The 24,508-nt window shown below is 46.0% G+C and overlaps 1 protein-coding gene across 9 annotated transcripts in view; it reads right to left on the bottom strand.

Moving 5' to 3' along the window:
- Positions 1–24,508, bottom strand: part of MOK (MOK protein kinase) — an 82,940-nt gene that overhangs the window by 21,166 nt on the left and 37,266 nt on the right. For 2 of the 9 annotated variants that reach the window (XM_055098033.3, XM_014347696.5), the window contains exons 3-7: positions 22,477–22,566; positions 20,206–20,276; positions 8,578–8,656; positions 8,417–8,465; positions 7,473–7,648 (exon numbers count right to left, since the gene is read on the bottom strand). In XM_055098033.3, coding sequence (XP_054954008.1) covers positions 7,473–7,648; positions 8,417–8,465; positions 8,578–8,656; positions 20,206–20,276; positions 22,477–22,566 — 465 coding nt within the window. Of the gene's footprint in view, positions 1–7,472; positions 7,652–8,416; positions 8,466–8,577; positions 8,657–17,268; positions 17,343–20,205; positions 20,277–22,476; positions 22,567–24,508 lie in introns of those variants that run through there. The other 7 variants (XM_034938185.4, XM_003807046.5, XM_055098034.3 and 4 more) reach the window with 5 other exon arrangements.

The raw sequence follows: 24,508 nt of genomic DNA on the forward strand, positions 1-24,508 counted from the left end.
ACAGCCCTGGAAGCTGCTCCCATACTAGCTCTCCCTAACTCATCCCAACCCTTTTTCATTACACAGAGCCGAAGTGCAGGGCTGTGCAGTTGAAATTCTTACACAAGAGCCGGGACCGTGCCCTGTATCCTTTTTGTCCAAACAACTTGATCTTACTGTTTTAGGCTGGCCATCATGTCTCTGTGCGGCAGCTGCCATCACCCTAACACTTTTAGAGGCCCTCAAAATCACAAACTATGCTCAACTCACTCTCTACAGCCCTCATAACTTCCAAAATCTATTTTCTTCCTCACACCTGATGCATATACTTTCTGCTCCCTGGCTCCTTCAGCTGTACTCACTCTTTGTTGAGTCTCCCACAATTACCAGTGTTCCTGGCCCAGACTTCAATCCGGCCTCCCACATTATTCCAGATACCACACCTGACCCCCATGACTGTATCTCTCTGATCCACCTGACATTCACTCCATTTCCCCATATTTCCTTCTTTCCTGTTCCTCACCCTGATCACACTTGGTTTATCCATGGCAGTTCCACCAGGCCTAATCACCACTTACCAGCAAAGGCAGGCTATGCTATAGTATCTTCCACATCTATCATTGAGGCTACTGCTCTGCCCTCTCCACTACCTCTCAGCAAGCCAAACTCATTGCTTTAACTCAAGCCCTCACTCTTGCAAAGGAACTACGCATCAATATTTATACTGACTCTAAACATGCCTTCCATATCCTGCCCCACCATGCTGTTATATGGGCTGAAAGAGGTTTCCTCACTACACAAGGGTCCTCCATCATTAATGCCTCTTTAATAAAAATACTTCTCAAGGTCGCTTTACTTCCAAAGGAAGCTGTAGTCATTCACTGCAAGGGCCATCAAAAGGCATCAGACCCCACTGCTCAGGGCAACGCTTATGCTGATAAGGTAGCTAAAGAAGCAGCTAGCATTCCAACTTCTATCCCTCATGGCAGTTTTTCTCCTTCTCATCGGTCACTCCCACCTACTCCACCACTGAAACTTCCACCTATCAATCTCTTCCCACACAAGGCAAATAGTTCTTGGACTAAGGAACATATCTCCTTCCAGCCTCACAGGCCCATTCTATTCTGTCGTCATTTCATAACCTCTTCCACGTAGGTTACAAGCTGCTAGTCTGCCTCTTAGAACCTCTCATTTCCTTTCCATCATGGAAATCTATCCTCAAGGAAATCACTTCTCAGTGTTCCATCTGCTGTTCTACTACTCCTCAGGGATTGTTCAGGGCCCCTCCCTTCCCTACACATCAAGCTCAGGGATTTGCCCCTGCCCAGGACTGGCAAATTGACTTTACTCACATGCCCTGAGTCAGGAAACTAAAATACGTCTCGGTCTAGATAGACACTTTCACTGGATGGGTAGAGGCCTTTCCCACAAGGTCAAAAAAAGGCCACCGTGGTCATTTCTTCCCTTCTGTCAGACATAATTCCTCGGTTTGGCCTTCCCACCTCTATACAGTCCAATAACGGACTGGCCTTTATTAGTCAAATCACCCAAGCAGTTTCTCAGGCTCTTGGTATTCAGTGGAACCTTCATACCCCTTACCATCCTCAATCTTCAGGAAAGGTAGAACGGAACGGACTAATGGTCTTTTAAAAACACACCTCCCCGAGCTCAGCCACCAACTTAAAAAGGAGGACTCTGTCAAGGATAGAGCCCAAAAACTCACCAACCAAGCAAGTAATTACGCTGAACCCCCTTGGGCACTCTCTAATTGGATGTCCTGGGTCCTCCCAATTCTTAGTCCTTTAATACCTGTTTTTCTCCTTCTCTTATTTGGACCTTGTGTCTTCCGTTTAGCTCTCAATTCATAAAAAACCACATCCAGGCCATCACCAATCATTCTATATGACAAATGCTCCTTCTAAGAACCCCACAATACCACCCATTACCCCAAAATCTTCCTTCAGCTGAATCTCTCCCACTCCAGGTTCCCACGCCACCCCTAATCCCACTCGAAGCAGCCCTGAGAAACATCGCCCATTATCTCTCCAAACCACCCCCCCAAAATTTTCACTGCCCCAACACTTCAATACTATTTTATGTTATTTTTCTTATTAATATAAGAAGACAGGAATGTCAGGCCTCTAAGCCCAAGCCTGCACATATACATCCAGATGGCCTGAAGCAAGTGAAGAATCACAAAAGAAGTGAAAATGGCCGGTCCCTGCCTTAACTGATGATATTTCCTTGTGAAATTCCTTTTCTCAGAAGCTCCCCAACTGAGCACCTTGTGACCCCCTCCGCCTGCCCCTGCCCACTGGAGAACAACCCCCTTTGACTGTAATTTTCCACTACCTACCCAAATCCTCTAAAACGGCCCCACCCCTATCTCCCTTCGATGATTCTCTTTTCAGACTCAGCCCGCCTGCACCCAGGTGAAATAAATAGCCTTGTTGCTCACACAAAGCCTGTTTGGTGGTCTTTTCACATGGACGTGTGTGACACTTACAACCCCTACTGCAGCCAAACTCTCAGGACATACCCCCTAGTATCACCTTTCCAGGTTAAAGAGAGCTCCCACCTCCGATCCTCCAACCAGCACCTCACCAACTTCTAACTGGTATTCCAGCACACTCCTTGGGCCAACCTGACTCCGCCTCACATCCATCCCAGAAGAAACTTCACATCAGTAAATCCATCCATCTCAAACAGGTTTAAAGTACTATTACAACTAGCCTCCTTTAATGGAAACACTCTATTACACCCTAATTGCAGGCATTATAATACTTACCCTATTGTTTGCAGTGGGATTATATAGTGTAACTCCTTCCAATTGGAATACCAGCCAAAAGTCTCCCTCACTTTAGCCGTCTGCCTAATCGTTACCCTTACAGCAGGAATCACAATCACTATCAAACATTCCCACATCCTCCCTAGATGCCCTGCTTTTGTCTATCCTGCCGCTTCACTCTCTTCCTTCACGCCCTCTCACAAGATATTTCCTGGTTCCACCCACGGAACGACACCCTGGAGGCCTTTTTCAAGTGGATAATCGACCTTTTCTTCCAAGGCTCTCTCTATGGCTTTACTCTGGGTGAAACCGAACTATTTATTTTTCTGCTCACTATCTGCCTTTCTAACCCTTCTCATAATCAATACCCCAACCCTTCGTTCAGTCCAACCAATACCTACAACCCCTGAACACCTACACAGAACACTTAATCTCACACACTCCTTACTAAAAAACTCCAATTCCTCTCTGGCAAGAGACTGCTGGCTCTGCGTATCCCTCCTCTCCACAACATACAATGCAACCCCTGCTCAGCCTATAACTGGACTTCCACCCAAGTAAGCTACCATCCTGAAATCCTCATTAACTGCCCCTCAAACTCGACATACAGGCATTAACAAAAATCTCCCCCAGTTAGCTAGCGAGTTCGGTCCAGGTGTTACAACCTTACATGCCTACTTACGCAACCTGGCCCTACCACAGCTGTGATGAATGCCTATTAGTAGGAACCGTAACAACCCACACAATCTTATCCTATCCAGCACCACTGTGCGCCAGCGACATCCACCCTCAAGCATTCCCCTCAGCCACCTAAATTCCAAACTGTGCAACTTACACCGCACAACTCAAACCCTCCACCCAACAGACTACTCTCAAAGGCACCAACAATAAAGACAGGCTTCGTTTATCTAGCCCCCCAGCCCTTGACACCTCCCACCTCCTTAACAAAAACTCAGAGTACTGCAACGGCCGACACCTCCCATTTATCCCTCTTCCCTTGGCTCCCCTCTCCATGCACCATCCCTGCACCCGCCACCTGCGACTGTGTCCTTATCCCAACATTCAGCAACACTCCCACATGGATCTTAGTGGACACAAAATGCTTCCTCTTACGCTGGGAAAAAAGAACCCAAAGCCCCCAGCCTAAAGCAAACACCCTTTACAACCACTCAGAGCAGCAGCTCTAGCCGGGGCCCTAGGAGTATGGATGCATGAGGACAACAAAACAGTACATCTTTTTAGCATACACAACCAGTTCTGTCTACCAAGCCAAGGCATACTTTTCCTATGCAGTACCTCAACTTATATTTGCCTCCCCTCTAACTGGACAGGCACCTACCTGCACCCTGGTTTTCCTCACTCCAAAAATCAATGTTGCTCCAGGAGACCAACCCCTACCAATCCCAGTTAATACCTGCATCCGACACCGCCGTGCTATGCAACTCATACCTCTATTAGCAGTCCCCGGAATAACTACAGGAGTTGGAACTGAGACTGCGGGATTAACCACCTCTGTTTCCTATTATCAATCCCTCTCCAAAGACCTCACAGATAGCTTGGAAGAGATAGCCAAATCCATTACAACTCTCCAATCACAAATAGATTCTTTAGCAGCAGCGGTTCTTCAAAATCACAGAGGCGTAGACCTACTCACAGCCAAAAAGGGAGGACTCTGCCTCTTTCTAGATGAACAGTGTTGCTTTTATCGTAACCAATCTGGCTTAGTACGAGATTTTGTAAAAACACTAAAGGACCGAGCACAAAAAATTAAAGAAAATGTCCCCCGATGGCCAGCGTGGCCCTCCTGGTCCTTTAGTACCTGGTTTCCATGGCTAATGCCCCTCTTAGGCCCAGCCATAACCATTCTTCTTTTTCTAGCATTCAGCCCTTGTCTCCTACGCCTTCTCACTCAGCTTTTACAGGACCGTATCGGAGCCTTCAATACAATACAAGATATGATGCTGCTCCAAGAATCCCAACAGCTCCAAGAACGGCAGTCCCTACTGTCCAGCCTTCCCCCATAACCATCGCCCCTTCCCAGCAAGAAGTGGCCAGACGCCAATGGCGCCCCTCTTCTATTACCTATTAAAGGGCTGGAATGTTAGGGACAAACTGCCCCAAAAAAGCTTCTTGGTGCTGCCCACCCCTCCCCCTAATGCTCTGCAACCCTTCTCCGTGCCGTGCCGTCCACCCTTCCCTCAAGCCTCTTTACATTTCTAAGCCTTTATCTAGGCGCCACGGTAAAGCCAGCAGACTTCACCTGTCAGACCTTGCTGTGATAAGCAAACCCCAATTACAAACCATCCAGACCTCACAGCAGGAGGTCGTGGGAAGCATAAACAAACTTTCCCTACACCCTTCTGTAAGTTGCTGCTCTTCATCTAGTTGCTACCACAAACATCACAAGGTGATATGTGGCAAAATTAACCAGCAAACAATCCTGGGATGGCCGGGGCGGTGGCTCCCGCCTGTGATCCCAGCACTTTGGGAGGCTGAGGCGGGCGGATCACGAGGTCAGGAGATCAAGACCATCCTGGCTAACACAATGAAACCCTGTCTCTACTAAAAATACAAAAAATTAGCCAGGCGTGCTGGCGGGCGCCTGTAGTCCCAGCTACTCGGGAGTCTGAGGCAGGAGAATGGTGTGAACCTGGGAGGCGGAGCTTGCAGTGAGCCCAGATCGCGCCACTGCACTCCAGTCTGGGCGACAGAGCAAGACTCCGTCTCAAAAAAAAAAAACCAACCCCAGGATGCAGCCATACCAAAGAACTCCCTCAAATTCCCCTCCCCAATATAAATCCCTCATTCTATAAGCTTGGGGCTGCTTCCTCTGACTGTCTGACTTGCTTGCCTGACTTTGGGTCTATTTTTCCTTTCTCTCAGCTGACCCTACAGTCAGGACATGGCCATGGGTCTCTCCATTCTGTCTAGTCCCCTTGACCAGGCAGACTTGCTCACACGGAACACGAGGAACTCAGCCTGGCGTGTGCAGCGACCTTAGCTGCTGGGAGGCTCCACTCTCCCTTGTGCTTGACCTTTTGTTTCCACTTTACCAATAGGTCCGACATGTGTTTTCTAAGAGGCAAAAGACAGATCCACATTCCGTCATCTGTTCAGCATGATGTCTGTGGTGAAATGTGACTAATTCACAGTAACCGTGATAAATAACCCCACAGTGAGCCTCCCATCGGCCAAGGGGAGTTTTGCTGACAAATTCAGGGTGAGACAGGTCAGGTTTTGTCAACAAATGAGTCCCCAGAAACCTTTTGGTTTCCAGAGCTTTTATAGATTTTGGAATTGTGGGAACAAGATTTTAAACCTGTGCTGGGCGCGGTGGCTCATGCCTATAATCCCAGCACTTTGGGAGGCTGAGGCAGGCGGATTACCTGAAGTCAGGAGTTCAAGACCAGCCTGACCAACATGGAGAAACCCCGTCTCTACTAAAAATACAAAATTAGCCGGGCGTGGTGGTGCATGCCTGTAATCCCAGCTACTTGGGGGGCTGAGGCAGGAGAATCGCTGGAACCCGGGAGGCGGAGGCTGCGGTGAGCCAAGATCGCACCATTGCACTCCAGCCTAGGCAACAAGAGCGAAACTCCATCTCAAAAAAAAAATAAAGATTTTAAACCTGTATAAATAAATTCAATTCATATTACATGCCACAAATAATATTTAAAAATACAGCTCTGGTAGTAGACCTAGCTTCTATTCCAGAAAATGGCAGGCTCTTGTGACTAAAGGAGAGAGGAGGAAATGCGGGTGAGCAGGAAACAGCTCCAAGTGGGGAGATGAGTGCCTCAGCCCAGTTTGGTGGCTGGTGCACCGTGGGCCGTCTTGTGTGCTGGTGAGATACGGGTGGCCTTGTGCTCCTGACATCTGCCCCCTCCAGATGAACTCACAGGACCTGGGCTCATGGGAAGGGACTCTTGGTTGACACTTCTGGCTGCAGTGAAATTGCCATTCAGCTTTCCAAAATGAAAAGTTACCAGTATGAACCATCTGGATCAAAGGAGAGTATGTCCTGAAGTGCATTTCTGTAGCAGTCTGTTGAGCAGGCGGGACCAGACTTTGACCCCTCAGATGCACCCCCAGACCTTAACCTCACTGCCACCTGCCTGGAGGCCCACTGGGAGCAAGAGGTGCAGCTCTCCACCCCTGTGCACGTCTTCAACTCAACACCATTCACCTCGGAGTGGGACCGGCCCCCATCTCCTCATCCCTGGGCCACTGCTCCTTGCCAAAGGCTGGGGGGGAGTGGGGGGTTTGGAGGCTGGAGCAGGGAGGGGTGGGATTGGGGCTTTCTAGAGTCCAACTGTGCCAGAAGGTGCCTCATCCTCACACCTGTGGCCAGGGCACCCTACCTAATATGACTGCACCTCTCAGGGGAGGTCTGGCTCACCCCTCCCCACAGCAGCCCCATCAAGCACCTCACAGCAACCCCAAGGAGGCAGCTGCCCACACCACCAGGGTGTGCAGGAGGGAGAACAACTGAGGGCTGGTGCTCTTCTCCGGGAAGGGCAGGCAAGGCCAAATATGTACAACAAGTAAAATGAAAGCCTAGTCAATTTTCTGTTAAATTAAAAACAGTAAAACAGAAAGAAAAACCAGAATGACCATGACATCTGGATTGTAAAGGAAGGAGCACGAGCCTGGCTGCCGCACCGCTCCGCCGCAGGAACCAGGCAGGAGCCTGGCCTGGTGCTACCTGGCGATCTCGTAGAACACACAGCCGGCGCTCCACAGGTCCATCTTGTACGTGTAGAACCCATCAGTGAGGAGACACTCCGGGGCCCGGTACCAGCGGGTGGAGATGTATTCCGTGTACGGCTGCTTGGAATAGACACTCCGGCAGGAGCCAAAGTCCCCTAATTTCAGGACATCCTGCTGGAAGGGGAAAGAAGCAAGGACAAGTAACATCCCATTATGTGGCTATCATAATACAAACCACTCCAAATATTTATGCACCAGCAGGAAAATTACTAGCATCTAAAGTAGTCTGTAAAATACAAATTACTGGCTTTCTGAGCACCTCAAAGTGCCTCCAGCAGATGAGGAAGTGATGTCTATTCAGTGGAACAGGTTTACAAATATTCTGGCTGTTTCACATATATTTCCAAAATGCCTACAGGTTTGGAAACTGGTTAACCTGTGGCGCTTCTACAAATGAACGACACACACTAGTCGTCTGTCCAGTCATGCTGCCAGCTTGCCCAGCAAGGGCTCTTTTAGCCACACAGCCTCAGAGGACTCTGCTGACAGCCAGTGACAGGTGCTGGGAAACAGCAAATTGTACAGTTTAAACACAGGTAGTTTAGTGGCTTGGGAGTGAGACGGACCTGAGCTCAAATCCTGCCTCTGCCACATTTCCCTCTAGAAGGTTTGAACGGCCGTCTGAATAGGGTTCATTTTTGTCTGCGGTGTGAAAATGGTGCTTTCAATTATTTTCTTCCAGGTGCAGTCAGTTATGTTGATGGAATTTATTAAATAAACCATTTTTTACAACCTGAGAGGGAAAAAAATTACTGTAACAAACAGGCTGTCTAGCCGCATGGACTGAAAGTTCCTCTGGTAGGAGGAGAAAACCTTTCAGGGAAAGATTTTCTATTCAACTTTTATTCTGATACCCAGCTTTCATGTAAAAGCTCTTACCTTTATTAGTATATTTTCTGGTTTTACATCTCTGTGAAATATTCCATTTCTGCATTCAGTATAAAGGAAAAATAGAATTACACTTCATTTATTCAAATTCTTGAATCTGAATGTTAACACATTTTATTAATTTCAGAGCTGTCAAATCTCCGAGAGCATACCTGTGAATATGATCCAGGGACTTACATAACTGGTACATATAGTGCATAATTTTTTTTTCTGATAATGGGTATCTTCTCCCTGTACAATCAAGGAAATAGGCAAATACGGTTACTGATGGTACATATCCTCTTTTTTGAAATAAAAATAATCCATTTTTATTTAACGATGTATGAAAATCTAAGTTCCCCTGTAAAAAATAATCTGAAGTAGTCTTAGGAAATATGTAGTGTGCCTACAAAACATACCATTTAAAATTCCATATACTGGCCAGGGGCGGTGGCTCACACCTGTAATCCCAGCACTTTGGGAGGCTGAGGTGGGTGGATCACGAGATCAGGAGTTTGAGACCAGCCTGGCCAAAATGGTGAAACCCCATATCTACTAAAAATACAAAAATTTGCCGGGTGTGGTGGCGGGTGCCTGTAATCTCAGCTACTTGGGAGGCTGAGGCTGGAGAATTGCTTGAACCCAGGAGGTGGAGGTTGCAGCAAGCCGAGATGGCGCCATTGCACTCCAGCCTGGGCAACAGGAGCAAAACTCCGTCCAAAAAAAAAAAATCTGTATAATGGCATGATCTCATTTAAAATTGCATAGCACATACATTTTTAATGGAAAATCCCTTTTTATTTTTCTTTTTGGCAGTTTATAGAGGCTTCTTTTACATCCTCAACTATGTATTAGTAGCACCATGTAATTTTTAGAATTGTCAAATCTGGGGAAACTGCTAAGTTTCTTTCATATCTGAGCTATAAGATTTCATATTTCAAGTTTTCTATGGAGTGAATGCTCTTTAATCTTTGAATTGACCATATTCAGAGTATTCCTAGAAGACATCCCAAATGAGATGGCCAGCAATAATGTAACTATTAATATATGGAAGAGACTGCAAAGCATATAAATGTATCCCAGCCAACCCTTAACAAGATTCCAGACATGTCCACGGCTATTTCATGGTTACGCTAAGAGGGGAAATATGACATAGGAGAGGTTAAAATAGAAGAGATGGCAGTCTTAACTTTGTGGTTGAAATATCTTATTTTTGCAAATTTAACAAAATCTATAAACATGGTGGAGACACCGCAAGGGCCTGTTTTGGAAGCCCCGGGCGAGTCAGCTCTATCAGCTGCACAGTGACTCTGCTGCTGCTCTAGCACACGTGGTTTTTCTGAGTTTTGAAACAGGTGAAGCAGGTTTGGGAAACTGCCAATTAAAAAATTAACAAACAATAAACGTTACTGAAGAACGACAGAATTGTTGATAATTTTTTTCCTTTTATTTTTAGTGGAAATGTAGTAATTGTACCTACTAATGGGACCCAGAGAGTGTTATTTTGATCCATACATACAATGTGTAAGGACGAAATCGGGGCAATTAGCACATGCGTCAGCTCTGTGAACATTCAGAGCGCATGTGCTATGGTTTCAGTGGGAACAGCACTGAGCAATCGTCACACAAGTAGCATGGTCTGACAGCCTCAGCCGGCCTCGGAGGCCTTCCAGGACGCTGTCCTTCAGCCTACACTGATTATGAAAATGTTAGGAGTCACTCGTCAACCCAGTGTTCCACTAGGCTTTCCTGTTTATGTGGAGATGTCCACTTTAAAGGGGGACAGATCACAGTTCAAGAAGCAGTTCAACTGCTTTCAGTCTCAGTCCACATGTCTTCTTTCACAGGAGAGGCCGTTTAGCGTGGCTGGCACAGTCCCCTGCAGCTGCCCTGTACTCAGCACCTGGGCTGGCTGTGCCTTGGTGCCCGCAGCTTTCTACCGTGTTTGAAGACGTCATACCACATGCCCAGCATCACAGTTTACCCCTGTTCCAGAAGATGTCAATTTTACTTGATTTTAATTTTCAAAGTGTGTGTTTTAAGTTATTAAGTTTTAAATCTGCACAATGACCATGTTCACCTAACAGTTTGGAAATCCACTTCCTCCCTCCATGAGCACATATACCATTTGACACTTTTGGTCCTAAGTTTACAATTTCTTTTGAAAAATTAAAATTATTCTTTTTCTCTACTTAACAAGAATATATAAATAATAGAAAGTAATTTAAATTGTAAAATGTCTAGGTGCAATTAACTTTTTCTTTTTTTGGGGGGGACGAAGTGTAGCACAGTCGCCCAGGCTGGAATGCATTGGTACGATCTCCGCCCACTGCAACCTCCACCTCCCAGGTTCAAGCGATTCTCCTGCCTCAGCCTCTCGAGTAGTTGGAATTACAGGCACCCGCCACCACTACACCCTGATAATTTTTTTGTATTTTTAGTAGAGACGGGGTTTCACTACGTTGACCAGGCTGGTCTTGAACTCCTGACCTCGAGATCCGCCCGCCTCTGCCTCCCGAAGTGCTGGGATTACAGGCTTGAGCCACTGCGCCTGGCCGCAATTAACTTTTTTGTGTCATACTATCATCTTTTTATTGTTTCACATGATTTATCATCAATTTTCCAGAATTAAAATCAAAAGAATCAAAAGTAAGACCTTTATCAGCTTTCCCAAGCTGATAATTCTGGAATCTTATTAAATTAATATCTATAACAGATGAAAAGAAAGCAACTTTCCATTCGCCTTCACACACGCAGCAGAATGAAGCTGCTGGAATTTCATCTCATCAGGTGCTCCTGGGTCCTGCGATCAAACACAGTCTCACTGCCCCCGACTTACCCTGGCACTCAAGACCCCCTTCAACCAATTCCTCTCCACCAAAAGGGTTCTCAGACTCCCACGAGTGGGTTGCTAAGACACATACTGTCCCTCCCCATCTCCACCCACATGTCTGATTCAGAAGGTCTGCAATGGGGCCCCACAGTCGCCTAACTAGAGCCCCAGGTGCAGCTACTAGTCTTGGGTCCTCGCTTCGAGAACCATGCCCCACCACACCCTTCTTGTTTAGCGAATGCTCAGGTGAATTCCCTCATGGACTCTTCTCTGGTTGCTCCCAAAGCTCGCCTGCTTAGTACCTATATTCATGATGTTCCATTCCAGGAACGCCCTTCCCAGCCATGTCCACACATTCAAATCTTACTTGTATCATAAAATTGTCATTAGAGTCATCTGAACTTGAACTTGGGAAACGTGGAATCTTTTAGGAAAAGTCTAATCTATCCAATCTTCATAATCACCTGGAAGTGTTTTAAAAAGCTGATTAAAAAGCCTGTAATCCCAGCACTTTGGGAGGCTGAGGCAGGCGGATCACGAGGTCCGGAGATCAAGACCATCCTAACACGGTGAAGCCCCGTCTCTACTAAAAATACAAAAAATTAGCCAGGCGTGGTGGCAGGCGCCTTCAATCCCAGCTACTTGGGAGGCTGAGGCAGGAGAATGGTGTGAACCTGGGAGGCGGAGCTTGCAGTGAGCTGAGATCGTGCCACTGTACTCCAGCCTGGGTGACACAGTGAGACTCCGTCTCAAAAAACAATAAAATAAAATTTAAAAAAAGCAGATTCCAAGGCCTGAACCTAGACCTAATGGAGCCATAAACGGGCATGCGGGCCAGGAATCTGTGCTTCTCAGATGCCTTCAGTCCCAGGTAAGAGTCCTCTTCAGGTGCCCACCCTTCCTTGCCTCCCTGGGTCTCCTCCTGGAAACTCCCTATTCACAGCCCTAGGGGTAGGGAGCCATCCTAGTCCCGGGCCAGTAGTTGGGGGTGTTACTGCTGGCATGAGGTATCAGAGCAACAGTGTGGGCCCAGTAGTCTGAAGTGCTGGAGACCACACCCTTGCAAAGGAAAGCGCTGCCTAGCCACTCTCCATAAGCTTCTCCAGAACAAACTTTCCGGGCCCAAGACTATCTGCTTCCCATCAGATTCTTGTTTTCAAACAGTTTGAAACAAGTAAAATAGAGTACAATTAACGAGTTACTCAGAAGTTTCTCATATGCCCCTTAGTGAATTCCAGCAGGCCCCAAAAGCATTTCCCTCATCTGCTCTAGCTATCCTGACCAAGGTAATTTTTACAAGTTAATTTTTACCAAATATTCTCATTAAGAAGGAATGTCATATATGATACTAATAATTTTAAAAACTTAAGTGAACACAGTGATAAACCAAGGCATTCACTGTGACTCAGCACTAACTGAAGGAATACAGCTGCCACTGTAGCCTGCAGAATGACGGCATCCCCAGCACACGCCCCTCCAGCGAGGGTGGAGAGAACTACGAACTAGCCATTCATTAAGGCAAATGAGTTGTTATTATTATTATTTTTTTTGAGACAGGGTCTCACTCTGTTGCCCAGGCTGGAGTGCAGTGGTACAATCAGCTCATTGCAGCCTCGACCTCCTGGGCTCAAGCCATCCTCCCACCTCAGCCTCCTGAGTAGTTGGGTCTACAGGCGTGTGCCACCACAGCTGGATGCTTTTTTTTTTTAATTTTTTGGGCTGGGCACGGTGGCTTACACCTGTAATGCCAGCACTTTGGGAGGCTGAGGCAGGCGGATCACGAGGTCAGGAGATTGAGACCATCCTGGCTAACACGGTGAAACCCCGTCTCTACTAAAAATACAAAAAAAAATTAGCCAGGCTAATTTAGTGGTGGCGGGTGTCTGTAGTCCCAGCTACTCGGGAGGCTGAGGCAGGAGAATGGCGTGAACCCGGGAGGCGGAGCTTGCAGTGAGCCGAGATCGCCACTGCACTCCAGCCTGGGCAACAGAGCGAGACTCCATCTCAAAAAAAAAATTTTTTTTTTGTACAGACAGAGTCTTAGGCTAGTCTCAAACTCCTGTGCTCAAACAATCCTCCCGCCTTGGCCTCCCAAAGTGTTGGGACTACACACGTGAGCCACTGCACCTGGCCCTATGAATTTAACTTGAAACAGTTAAAAAAAAAAAAAGAGCAGAATCAGATACAATTTTGTAAAAGAGTAGCTGCCTCTATAGTCAGAGTATGAGGGAAACTAAACCTCCTTTACGGTTTTTCCTTCATAAATTCCAAGACAGGCTTTCCTACTGCAGATGGCATGAGCCCAGAGCCATAAGCACACGCGCCCAAATACACAAACTAGGATCGCTGGCGGGTAGCCATGCTCTATTCACCCCAATTACTAACTCACGCCAAAGAAGAATTCAGAGACATTCATCCAGAGAGAGTGGCGGGCAAAGGGCCTTCGCCATCCCTTCCCCAGGCTCCCACACCACTCTTGCCTTCATGGCACACCCGCAGATTGGCTTGCTCAGGACCTGTCCCAAACCCCCATCTAGCATGCCAGGCCTGAACGTCCAAATGACATTCTTCATGCTGCCTTGCAGCTGAGTGTTCCAGATGTGACTTAGGCTCTGCCTAAATGGGAACACTTGGGAAAGATGCTTCTGGCCCAGGTATGGGGGCAGATGAGAGGAGGGAAGGCATCCATTCTGACGGCATGGATCACGGCTGCCTCCTGATCCTGGCAGAAGAGGCATGATTCCAGGCCTGGTAGCTGCAGCAGCTTTATTCTGCAGAGCGTTGTCAGCGGCAGGGCCAGCAGCCTGATCATGGAGAGCAGAGTTGTGAGAAGCAACTTCCTATAGGCCAAGCCCAGAGTCTGCTTCTTCAGTCCTCCCAACAATTCTGGCAATCTATCCATATCACAGAGTAAACCCTCTTGAGTTAATCAGAGAATAGGGGAGGCTGTTATTTGCAACTAAAAGGGAGAACCAACACATCCACCTACAGCACATTTATTCTTTAAACAGCAACTGGAGAATTCCTTCTAAAAAGATGCTACTCAAAGCACAGTCCATGAGCTGATGATGGTTCAGGGACTGTTTGTTACTGGTCTAAGAGGAGATGACATAAATTAAGAATAACTGTTTAGGGCTGGGCGCAGTGGCTCACGCCTGTAATCCCAGCACTTTGGGAGGCTGAGGTGGGCGGATCACGAGGTCAAGAGATCGAGACCATCCTGGCCAACATGGTGAAACCCTGTCCCTACTAAAAATACAAAAATTAGCAGGGCGTGGTGGCGCGCACCTGTAGTCCCAGCTACTTGGGAGCCTGAGGCAGGAGAATTGCTTGAATCTGGGAGGCAGAGGTCGCAGTGAGCAGAGATCACGCCACTGCACTCCAGCCTGCCAACAGAGTGAGACTCTGTCTCAAAAAAAAAAAAAAAAAAAAAGAATACCTGTTTAGAACCACTTATAGCAATTTGACATGCTGTGACATCTAAGCACGTGATCACTTTTCTGGTAATTCATTTTTACTATATTTTACAAAAATTCTGGTCTGCAATATATTAGAAATAAAACAACTGGTCTTCTGCGATCGTTTTGGAAACACTGGTCTAAACACCAATTGAAAACCACCTCTCCCTTGCTTTAAAGCCTAATAATGGCTTCCCACTGAACTTAGAGTAACGAAAATTCACCCTCGCCCTACCAGCCTCATCGATGCCTGCCTACTCCGTTTCCTGCAACTCTCCTTCATGTCCTCCAGCCACATGGGCCTCTTCCCTCACGGTGGCCTCAGGGCCTTTGCACTGGCTGTCCCTCTGCCTGAACTACTCTATCCTCATCACTCTCTAACACATTGGCCTGTTTTATTCACTGACAGCACTTATCCCTATCTGGAATTCTTGATCATTTTGACTGATATTCTTGATAATTTCTTCATTTGTTTCCTGTCTCTCCTCATCAAGTGTGAGCTCCACATGGGTGGGAACTGTGTCTGCTGCGTTCCCCACCATGTCCCTGCCTCTGGAATAGCCCATGGCATGTCACTGCAAATGGGACGTCCTCTCCCGCACCTGTCCAATTCTACCACTCCTCCAGGAAAGCCTTATTTTCCCAGCCCACACCATCTCTGCCTCATCTGACACCTGTTCAACAAAGAGAAATCTACCCCAGCAATTCCTTTTCTCTTATGATATCACTTTCATATAGTTTATGTGGACACTACACTATATACTCTTTCAGGCTGGGCGCGGTGGCTCACGCCTATAATCCCAGCACTTTGGGAGGCTGAGGCGGGCAGATCACGAGGTCAGGAGTTTGAGACAGCCTGGCCAACATAGTGAAACCCCATCTCTACTAAAAAGACAAAAAATTAGCCGGACGTGGTGGCGGGCACCTGTAATGCCAGCTACTCGGGAGGCTGAGGCAGGAGAATCGCTTGAACCCAGGAGACGGAGGATGCAGTGAGCTGAGATCGTGCCATTGCACTCCAGCCTGGGCAACAGAGTGAGACTCCATCTCAAGAAAAAAAAAAAAAGACTATATACTCTTTCAATATAAAAAACATGCATCTGACATGCTGCTTCTTTATCTTCCCAGTTCTTGCCAGACCTTGCACACTGCTGTAGACAATTCAATAATGGCTGTGTAATCGTTCCCTTATTTCATTATTATCTTATTCTTTAGTCTTTAATAGTGCTCCTCAATATTCTAATAACCTGAGAGCAGCAATTTAAGTCACAAAAATTGCCATTCTGGTATCTAAAGCCTTAGTGATTGATTCAGTTTTCACTAAAGCAGCATCATCATCAATAACCATAAATAATTAGGTGCCTCTATTCATTTAAGGCACTGAGCTAGGCCCAGAAATAGAGACCCAGGGCGGCAACAGAGATTAATGCTTAGGATTTCAGAGTCAGGCTTGAGTTTAAATCCCAGTTCTGCCATTTATTAACAGCTTAATTTTGGATTATTACTTAATCCTTCAAGACTCAATTTCCTCATCTGTAAAATGGGAATAATAAATAGTGCCAACCACACAGGGTTGTCATGAGGCGGTATGGGTGGTGGTTAAGAACATGCACTCTAGGATCAGGTTATCTAGGTTCAGCCCCAGTTCTACCACTTACTAGGTATATAACCTTGGACAAGCAACTTATCTCCCCATGCCTCAATGTCCTCATGTTTCAAATGAGGATAATAACAGTATCTGGGCCAGGTACAGTGGCTCACGCTTGTAATCTCAGCACTTTGAGAGGCCAAGGCGGGCAGATCACGAGGTCAAGAGATCGAGACCATCCTGGCCAACATGGTGAAACCTGTCTCTACTAAAAATACAAAACTTAGCCAGGCGCGGTGGCTCATGCCTGTAATCCCAGCACTTTGGGAGGCCAAGGTGGGCGGATCACCTGAGGTCGGGAGTTCAAGACCAGCCTGACCAACATGGAAAAACCCCATCTCTACTAAAAATACAAAATTAGCTGGGGTGGTGGCGCATGCCTGTAATCCCAGCTACTTGGGAGGCTAAGGCAGAAGAATCGCTTGAACCCGGGAGGCGGAGGTTGTGGTGAGCCGAGATCATGCCATTGCACTCCAGCCTGGGCAAAAAGAGCAAAACTCCATCTCAAAAAAAAAAAAAAAAAAAAACTTAGCTGGGCATGGTGGCGTGCTCCTGTAGTCCCACCTACTTGGGAGGCTGAGGCAGGAGAACTGCTTGAACCCAGGAGGCGGAAGTTGCAGTGAGCAGAAATCGCACCACTGCACTCCAGCCTGGCGACAGAGTGAGACTCCATCTTAAAAAAATAAAAAATAACCGTATCTGCCTGACAGGGTTGTTGGAAGGTTAAAATGAGTTAATTCCTATAAAGTATTAAGAACAGTGCCGGGCCATATGGGTACCATTCATGAACTGTTAGCTATTATCATTATCATTATATTTCATCAATTCTAGGACAGGCTTTTTTTTCAAATTTTACCAACTCTAAAATCAGGATGCATATTTCAATATTTACTACCCTACAAGCACTGTTGGCCATTCTCCTTACATTTTAACATCTCTGAACCTAGGATGCTCCGTGTTGCTCACAGCATCTCAGAGTTGGTGCACTGAACACACTGCCTGGCCTATGGAAGACAATATTTATATAATGAATGGAGGTCTACTGCGAGGTCTGTTTTCTACAATCGCTGTAGACAGATATTGAAAGAAATAGATTCAATTTCTTCAATTATACAATTCCTCTACTACTGAAAATAAATATAAATGTATCCTAAAAATACATATATTCTAAGGCTGGGCACAGTGGCTCACTCCTATAATCCCAGCACTTTGGGAGGCCGAGAAAGGCGGATCACGAGGTCAAGGAGATTGAGACCATCCTGGCTAACAAGGTGAAACCCCGTCTCTACTAAAAATACAAAACAATTGGCTGGGCGCGGTGGCTCATGCCTGTAATCCTAGCACTTTGGGAGGCCGAGACAGGCAGATCACGAGGTCAAGAGATCAAGGCCATCCTGGCCAACATGGTGAAACCCTGTCAGTACTAAAAATACAAAAAAATAGCTGGGCGTGGTGGCATGCACCTGCAGTCCCAGCTACTCAGGAGGCACAAGCAGGAGAATCGCTTGCACCTGGGAGGCAGAGGTTGCAGTGAGCTGATTGCACCATTGCACTCCAGCCTGGCAACAGAGCAAGACTCCGCCTACAAAAAAAAAAAAAAAAAAAATTAGCCAAGTGTGGTAGCACATGCCTGTAGTCCCAGCAACTTGGGAGGCTGAGGCAGTAGAATCTCTTGAACCTGGGAGGCAGAGGTTGCAGTGAGCTGAGATCGCGCCACTGGCAGAGTGAGACACTGTCTCAAAAAAAAAAAAAAAATACATATATATATATATATATATATATATATTCTAAACAAAGCTTTCTCAAGCGTCTAAACACACAGCAACTTGCCAAAAATTCTCCCTTCTTGTTGACTTTTTTTTTTTTTTTTTCTGTTGAGATGGAATCTCACTGCGATGTCCAGGCTGGAGTGCAGTGGCACGATCTCAGCTCACTGCAACTTCTGCCTCCCAGGTTCAAGCGATTCTCCTGCCTCAGCCTCCCAAGTAGTTTGGACTACAGACACATGCCACCACGCCCAGCTAATTTGTTTTGTATTTTTAGCAGAGACAAGGTTTTGCCATATTGGCCAGGTTGGTCTTGAACTCCTGACCTCAAGTGATCCACCTGCCTCAGCCTCCCAAAGTGCTGGGATTACAGGCATAAGCCACCACGCCCGGCCTTTTTTATTTTTTATTATTTTTTTTGAGACGGAGTCTCGCTCTGTCGCCCAGGCTGGAGTGCAGTGGCATGATCTTGGCTCACTGCAAGCTCCACCTCCTGTTACACCATTCTCCTGCCTCAGCCTCCCGAGTAGCTGGGACTACAGGCGCCCGCCACCATGCCCGGCTAATTTTTTTGTATTTTTAATAGAGACGAGGTTTCACTGTGTTAGCCAGGATGGTCTCAATCTCCTGACCTCGTGATCCGCCTGCCTCAGCCTCCCAAAGTGCTGAGATTACAGGCGTGAGCCACCGCGCCCAGCCCCTGGCCTTTATTTTTTGAGACAGAGTCTCGCTCTGTCGCCCACGCTGGAGTGCAGTGGAACGATCTCAGCTCACTGCAACCCCCGCCTCCTAGGTTCAATCGATTTTCCTGCCTCAGCTTCCTGAGTAGGTGGGACTACAGGCATACACCACCATGCCCGGCTAATTTTTTTGTGTGTATTTTTTAGTAGAGACAGGGTTTCACCTTGTTAGTCAGGCTGGTCTTGAACTCCTGACCTCAACTGATCCACCCGCACTGGCGTCCCTCCTAAAGTGCTAGGATTATAGGCATGAGCCACTGCACCCAGCTTTATATACATCAACTTTTATGGATGTAGAAAAACTTGGCTACTTATGCTATTTGTTTTGTTAGTAATTTACTATCACACACATATTTTAAGTCACATATAAAATAAATATTGATATAATGCTTTTTCCACTATCCAACTTCATAAAAACAATTTTATTTGAACTCTTCATATATATCTTCAACATCAGTGTCTTCTTCCATCACAAAAAGTTTATCAATCTAAAAATTTTCCATAGCACATCATCTTCAGTTTGGCCCAAATTGTAAGATAATACACCATCTAAATCATCTATGATGCTGTCACTAAAATTCTTTTCCAAGTCATAAGTAGTCACTCATGTGACAGTAGGACAGTTGTTTTTTATCTGTCCTCTAGGTATAATGTGATTTGTAAAATGTAACACTTGCTATGTTGCTTTCTTAGTGAGATATACAAGGTTCATTTGTTCTGACATCTAACACAACCATTAGTCAGACCCCCAGGAACAATTGGCTCAGTGTGGGCCAGCCTCTCCTTTTCTCCTGTTCCCCTCAGGCAACCTCTATAAGTATCTCAAACCAGCCCTGACTGAGGTCACCTCAGGCAAACATGCTCTCTTATACAGTGCTTTATTGTTCAGAAGAAAGGAAATGAACGAGCATCCTAGAAAATGGTAGGAGCTTCCCTCACATGCAGGGCAGTATTTTGGAGGGAAAGCTCTGCCTTAAGAGGCATGGAACAGAATGTCGAGCAACAGCAGATCTGGGGAGCAGAGAGGCCCCTGAGCCAGCGGGCCTGCACACACATGCCCACCGCGGGGCTGGCTGCAGGCACTCTGCAGCAGAGCTGCCCCTGCTGCCTCCTGCCACTCTCCCCCAGATCACATGGGCACCCAGAGGGCCTGGGGCTTCCTTTCTTGTTTGCAGCCATGTTCTGAGTAGATGAGCAGTCAGAAAAATGCCTCCTGGTGAATGAAGTGACCCTGTACTGTGTATTATATATAACTACAGCACTATGGTGACTAATGATGTTGAGAATAACTAAGCATATATGAATTACAAGCCTTAAAAGAGGATCTTAGGTTAGCTTTCAAATTATTCTACATACCTCGTATTAGCTCATAAATATTCATGTCCATAAGTTCACATATCAGTGCAAGAGAACCAGATTTTCTGTCACTGAAGAAGAAAGCAAGTTTTTAAAATAAATTTTCTGGCCTTAATCAGAAAATATAATCCAATATTTAATTCATTTGTAAACATTTCTAGTAAACATTAGGTACTCCCACATCAAATACTACAGTGTAATTGCTGAAACAGTAAAGGTTTTGATTTTAAATCAGTATTTCAGATAAAATTAACTAAAAATACTAGAAAAACCCAACTTTGAACAAAATTCTAGAAGTTGAAAACAGATATGTCTTGAAAATACATAATTAATTATCAGCAGAAAGAAGAAAAAGGTTGGGGAGTTGGGTAAGCAAAACAATAAAAGAGGCCAGGCGTGGTGGCTCACGCCTGTAATCCCAACACTTTGGGAGCCCGAGGTGGTCGATCACTTCAGGTTAGGAGTTTGAGACCAGCCTGGCCAACATGGTGAAACCCCATCTCTACTAAAAATACAAAAGCTGGGTGTGGTGGCGTGTGCCTGTAGTCCCAGCTGCTCGGGAGGCTGAAGGAGAAGAATAGCTTAAACCCGGGAGGCGGAGGTTGCAGTGAGCTGAGATCGTACCACTGTACTCCAGCCTGGGCAACAGAGTGAGACCCTGTCTCAAAAAAAAAAAAAAGAAAGAAAGAAAAAATTAATTCATGCTCCATGACTGCAAATTTAATTTTAATTTAGCTAAATTCCTTCCATGTAATTGGGATAAATCACAATGGGAGAGTAAAAACCAAAAACCAGTCAGGGGAAAAAGAGAAAAACGAGTCACATCACAAGTGTGTGATATCAACGCTGACACAGAATGGGGACAGAGACTGCTGGCTAAGCCACCAACTTCTGAGTTCAAGCAGGCCCTTAAAGGGTTCCCAGGGTCCTGAGCAAGAGCCTGTATCATCCCAGACCCTACTCTGGGTGCCTCCAATCTGGCTGGAAGAGGTCTCGGTTGTTCCGAGGCCCATGTGAGATTCTGGACAGAGTACTTTGTAAAGTGTGTGGGAAGTGCACGATGTGCATGCAGTGTTGAGACTATTACATACAAACTGCAGTCTCTGGACCTGGCCCAAATTGACTTCTAAGAACGCCACAGGACAGGAACCCACACAGTTATAACAAGACATTTCATTTTGAGTTTAAAACTGTTTCATTCTCTGATTAAAATCTACCAGACTTTAACTGGCAGTGAAGTTTAACTGGAGTTCCTTGGCCGATCTTACAGGCCAGGCTCCCTCCGGAGCCACAGCGAAGCTTCTACACTGAGGTGCACCCTCTCAGAGTGTCAGTGCCATTCTAGCCCACAGCAAAGAAGGTCCCAAAACCCTGTAGCCTGACTCCCTGGTTCAGTGAGGTCTGTAAGCACAGCACAGAGCTGTCAGGAAGAAGGCTTCCCAGGCTCAGGCAGGCACCGAGGGACAAGCTGTGCTCTGCCTTTTTGATTGATAGATAAGCCTTATGGAAACTATTCTATAATTAGAACAGAAATGAAAAATTCCCAGAAATGTTATCAATTACAGTAAGAAAGACTACAGGAGACTGTTCAGAAATGGCAACTGGCAGGGACAGAATGAGAATGTACAATCCCTGAAATAACACAAACAGTGCTTTCCCAGTAGGTCAAAATTCACACTCAAGACCTCAGCAGCCTAACTGAGCTCCAGGAGATGAACTGTTTGCATGACGGATGCTTTTATGATGTGGAGTCACCTAAATGAAGGCATTTCCACATTAATTAAGAATCAGATGCTGGCCGGGCACAGTGGCTCATGCCTGTAATCCCAGCATTTTGGGAGACCAAGGTGGGTGGATAACCTGAGGTCAGGAGTTTGAAACCAACCTGGCCAACATGGTGAAACCCCATCTCTACTAAAAATACAAAAATTAGCTGGGCGTGGTGGTGGGTGCCTGTGATCCCAGCTACTCGGGAGGCTGAGGCAGGAGACAGCTTGAACCAGGGAGGCAGAGTTTGTTGTGAGCCAAGATCACGCCGCTGCACTCCAGCCTGGATGGCAGAGAGAGAGACTCCTTCTCAAAAAATAATAATAATAAAAAAAGAATCAGATGCACATTTTTCCATATAAAAATGTGATGTAAGATGAAGTAAAAATGGTTACTCTCTGAGCTACAAAGTAAATATTCAAAATGTCTACCATGGTTTTCTTTCTTAAAAAGAGATTATTTTCATCAAATTTAGATAACTTTTCAAGCTCCAAATATACTTACAAAACCACTTCATGCAACATAAGAATGTTTGGGTGCGGATTCAGGCGCCTCAGTGCTTGGATCTCTCGTAGGTTGTTGACTTGCTCAATACTATCGTGTAGGTAAAAATGGATAGCTCATTCACACTTTAGGTCAACTTCAAAATTAGAGTTACTTATTATCCAGGATCACAATTTTAAAACTCACAAATATTTCAAGCAAGTTAATAAGGTTTTATTTCTCCCATTAGAAACTGAAGTTAAGCATACCTCATTGCTGCATAAAAAATCAAGGTTCTTATAGCTAGAACGTATGTTAAAATTTTTCCCATCTAAGATCCTGAAAGAATACTTGGTAGTTTATTTTACATATTAACAAACATAAAAGTAGACATTAAAACTTATGATTAATTAATAAGATTAATAATTAAGATTTAGTCTTCAGTTTATAGATACACTATCTGAAAATGAGCATTTCAAAGTTCCAAGAAAAGACCCACCCCTCCTTTTTTTTTTTGTTTTTGAGACAAAGCCTCACTGTCATCCAGGCTGGAGTGCAATGGTGCAATCATGTCTCACTGAAGCCTCAACCTTCCAGGCTCAGGTGATCCTCCCACCTTAGCCTCCTGAGTAGCTGGGACCACAGGTGCATCCCACTATGCCCTCTCAAACTCCCAGGCTCAAATGATCGGCCCGCCTCAGCCACCCAAAGTACTGTGATTACAAGCGTGAGCCACTGTGCCCGGCCTCTTTCTTATCTTTAATGATGCTGTACTCTTTTTGATTTTTTTTTTTTTTTGAAACGGAGTTTCTCTCTTGTTACCCAGGCTGGAGTGCAATGGTGTGATATTGGCTCACTGCAACCTCTGCTTCCCAGGTTCAAGCGATTCTCCTGCCTCAGCCTCCCAAGTAGGTGGGATTATAGGCACCCGCCACCATGCCTGGCTAATTTTTTTATTTTTAGTAGAGATGGAGTTCACCATGTTGGCCAGGCTGGTCTCAAACTCCTGACCTCAGGTGATCCACCCACCTTGGCCTCCCAAAGTGCGGGGATTACAGGTGTGAGCTACCACGCCCGGCCCTCTTTTCCATTTCATTCACTTGGTGACAAGCATTCTCTTGGCAGGTGTGCCTTATTGCAGGCTCTTCTTTATGAAGACTGCTCTGCCAATACAAATCATGCCAATACAGTGCAATCAGGCCCAAGGCCTGAGGCTAGCTATCACTGCCCTCTAGACAGACCTCTTTTGAGAATGCCACTTCACCACGGTAGGCCCATGGGGTCACACCTAATTGAATAATTCAATTCACCAGAAATTTTCATCTCAGGGGCTCCAAAAGGAACTAATTGCGGGACTATTTTTTCAACTGGCAAATTCTGTTCTATCAACTTTTAACATATTTTGGAAAGTTCAACATTTGTTTGGTTATTTGAAGAGTACCCAGTAGTAGTATAGGTATAGTTTAAAATCAATACGGCTGAGGCCAGGCGTGGTCGCTCATGCCTGTAATCCCAGCACTTTGGGAGGCCAAGGCAGGTGGATCACCTGAGGTCAGGAGTTCCAGACCAGCCTGGCCAACATGGTGAAACCCCATCTCTACTAAAAATACAAAAATCAGCCGGGCGCAGTGGCACGTGCCTGTAATCCCAGCCACTTGGGAGACAGAGGCAGGAGAATCGCTTGAACCCAGGAGGTGGAGGCTGCATTAAGCCAAGATTGTGCCATTGCACTCCAGCCTGGGCAACAGAGTGAGACTCCATCTCAAAAAAAAAATAAATAAATATGTCTGAATATTTTAAGTCACTCTCATGTTAGCCAACAAATAGAAGCCTGATATTTAAGAAGAGCCTGAAAACAGAATAGCCTGAAGAGCCTAAGAATATTTTTGGACTAAAAGTTCTAGCCCCCATTTTCATTTGTATCCTGTATTTCCTCCCTCACATCCAAGTTGGTATTCAAAGTGTTAGCAACTCGCACCCCAGGTCCACAACCAATCAGAAAAGACACAGCCCACCATGCTGGAGCTGGGTCCTCAAAGTGGCCAGAACTAGG

The sequence above is a fragment of the Pan paniscus genome, chromosome 15 (assembly GCF_029289425.2).
Source record: "Pan paniscus chromosome 15, NHGRI_mPanPan1-v2.0_pri, whole genome shotgun sequence".
In the NCBI taxonomy this organism is placed as follows: domain Eukaryota; kingdom Metazoa; phylum Chordata; class Mammalia; order Primates; family Hominidae; genus Pan; species Pan paniscus.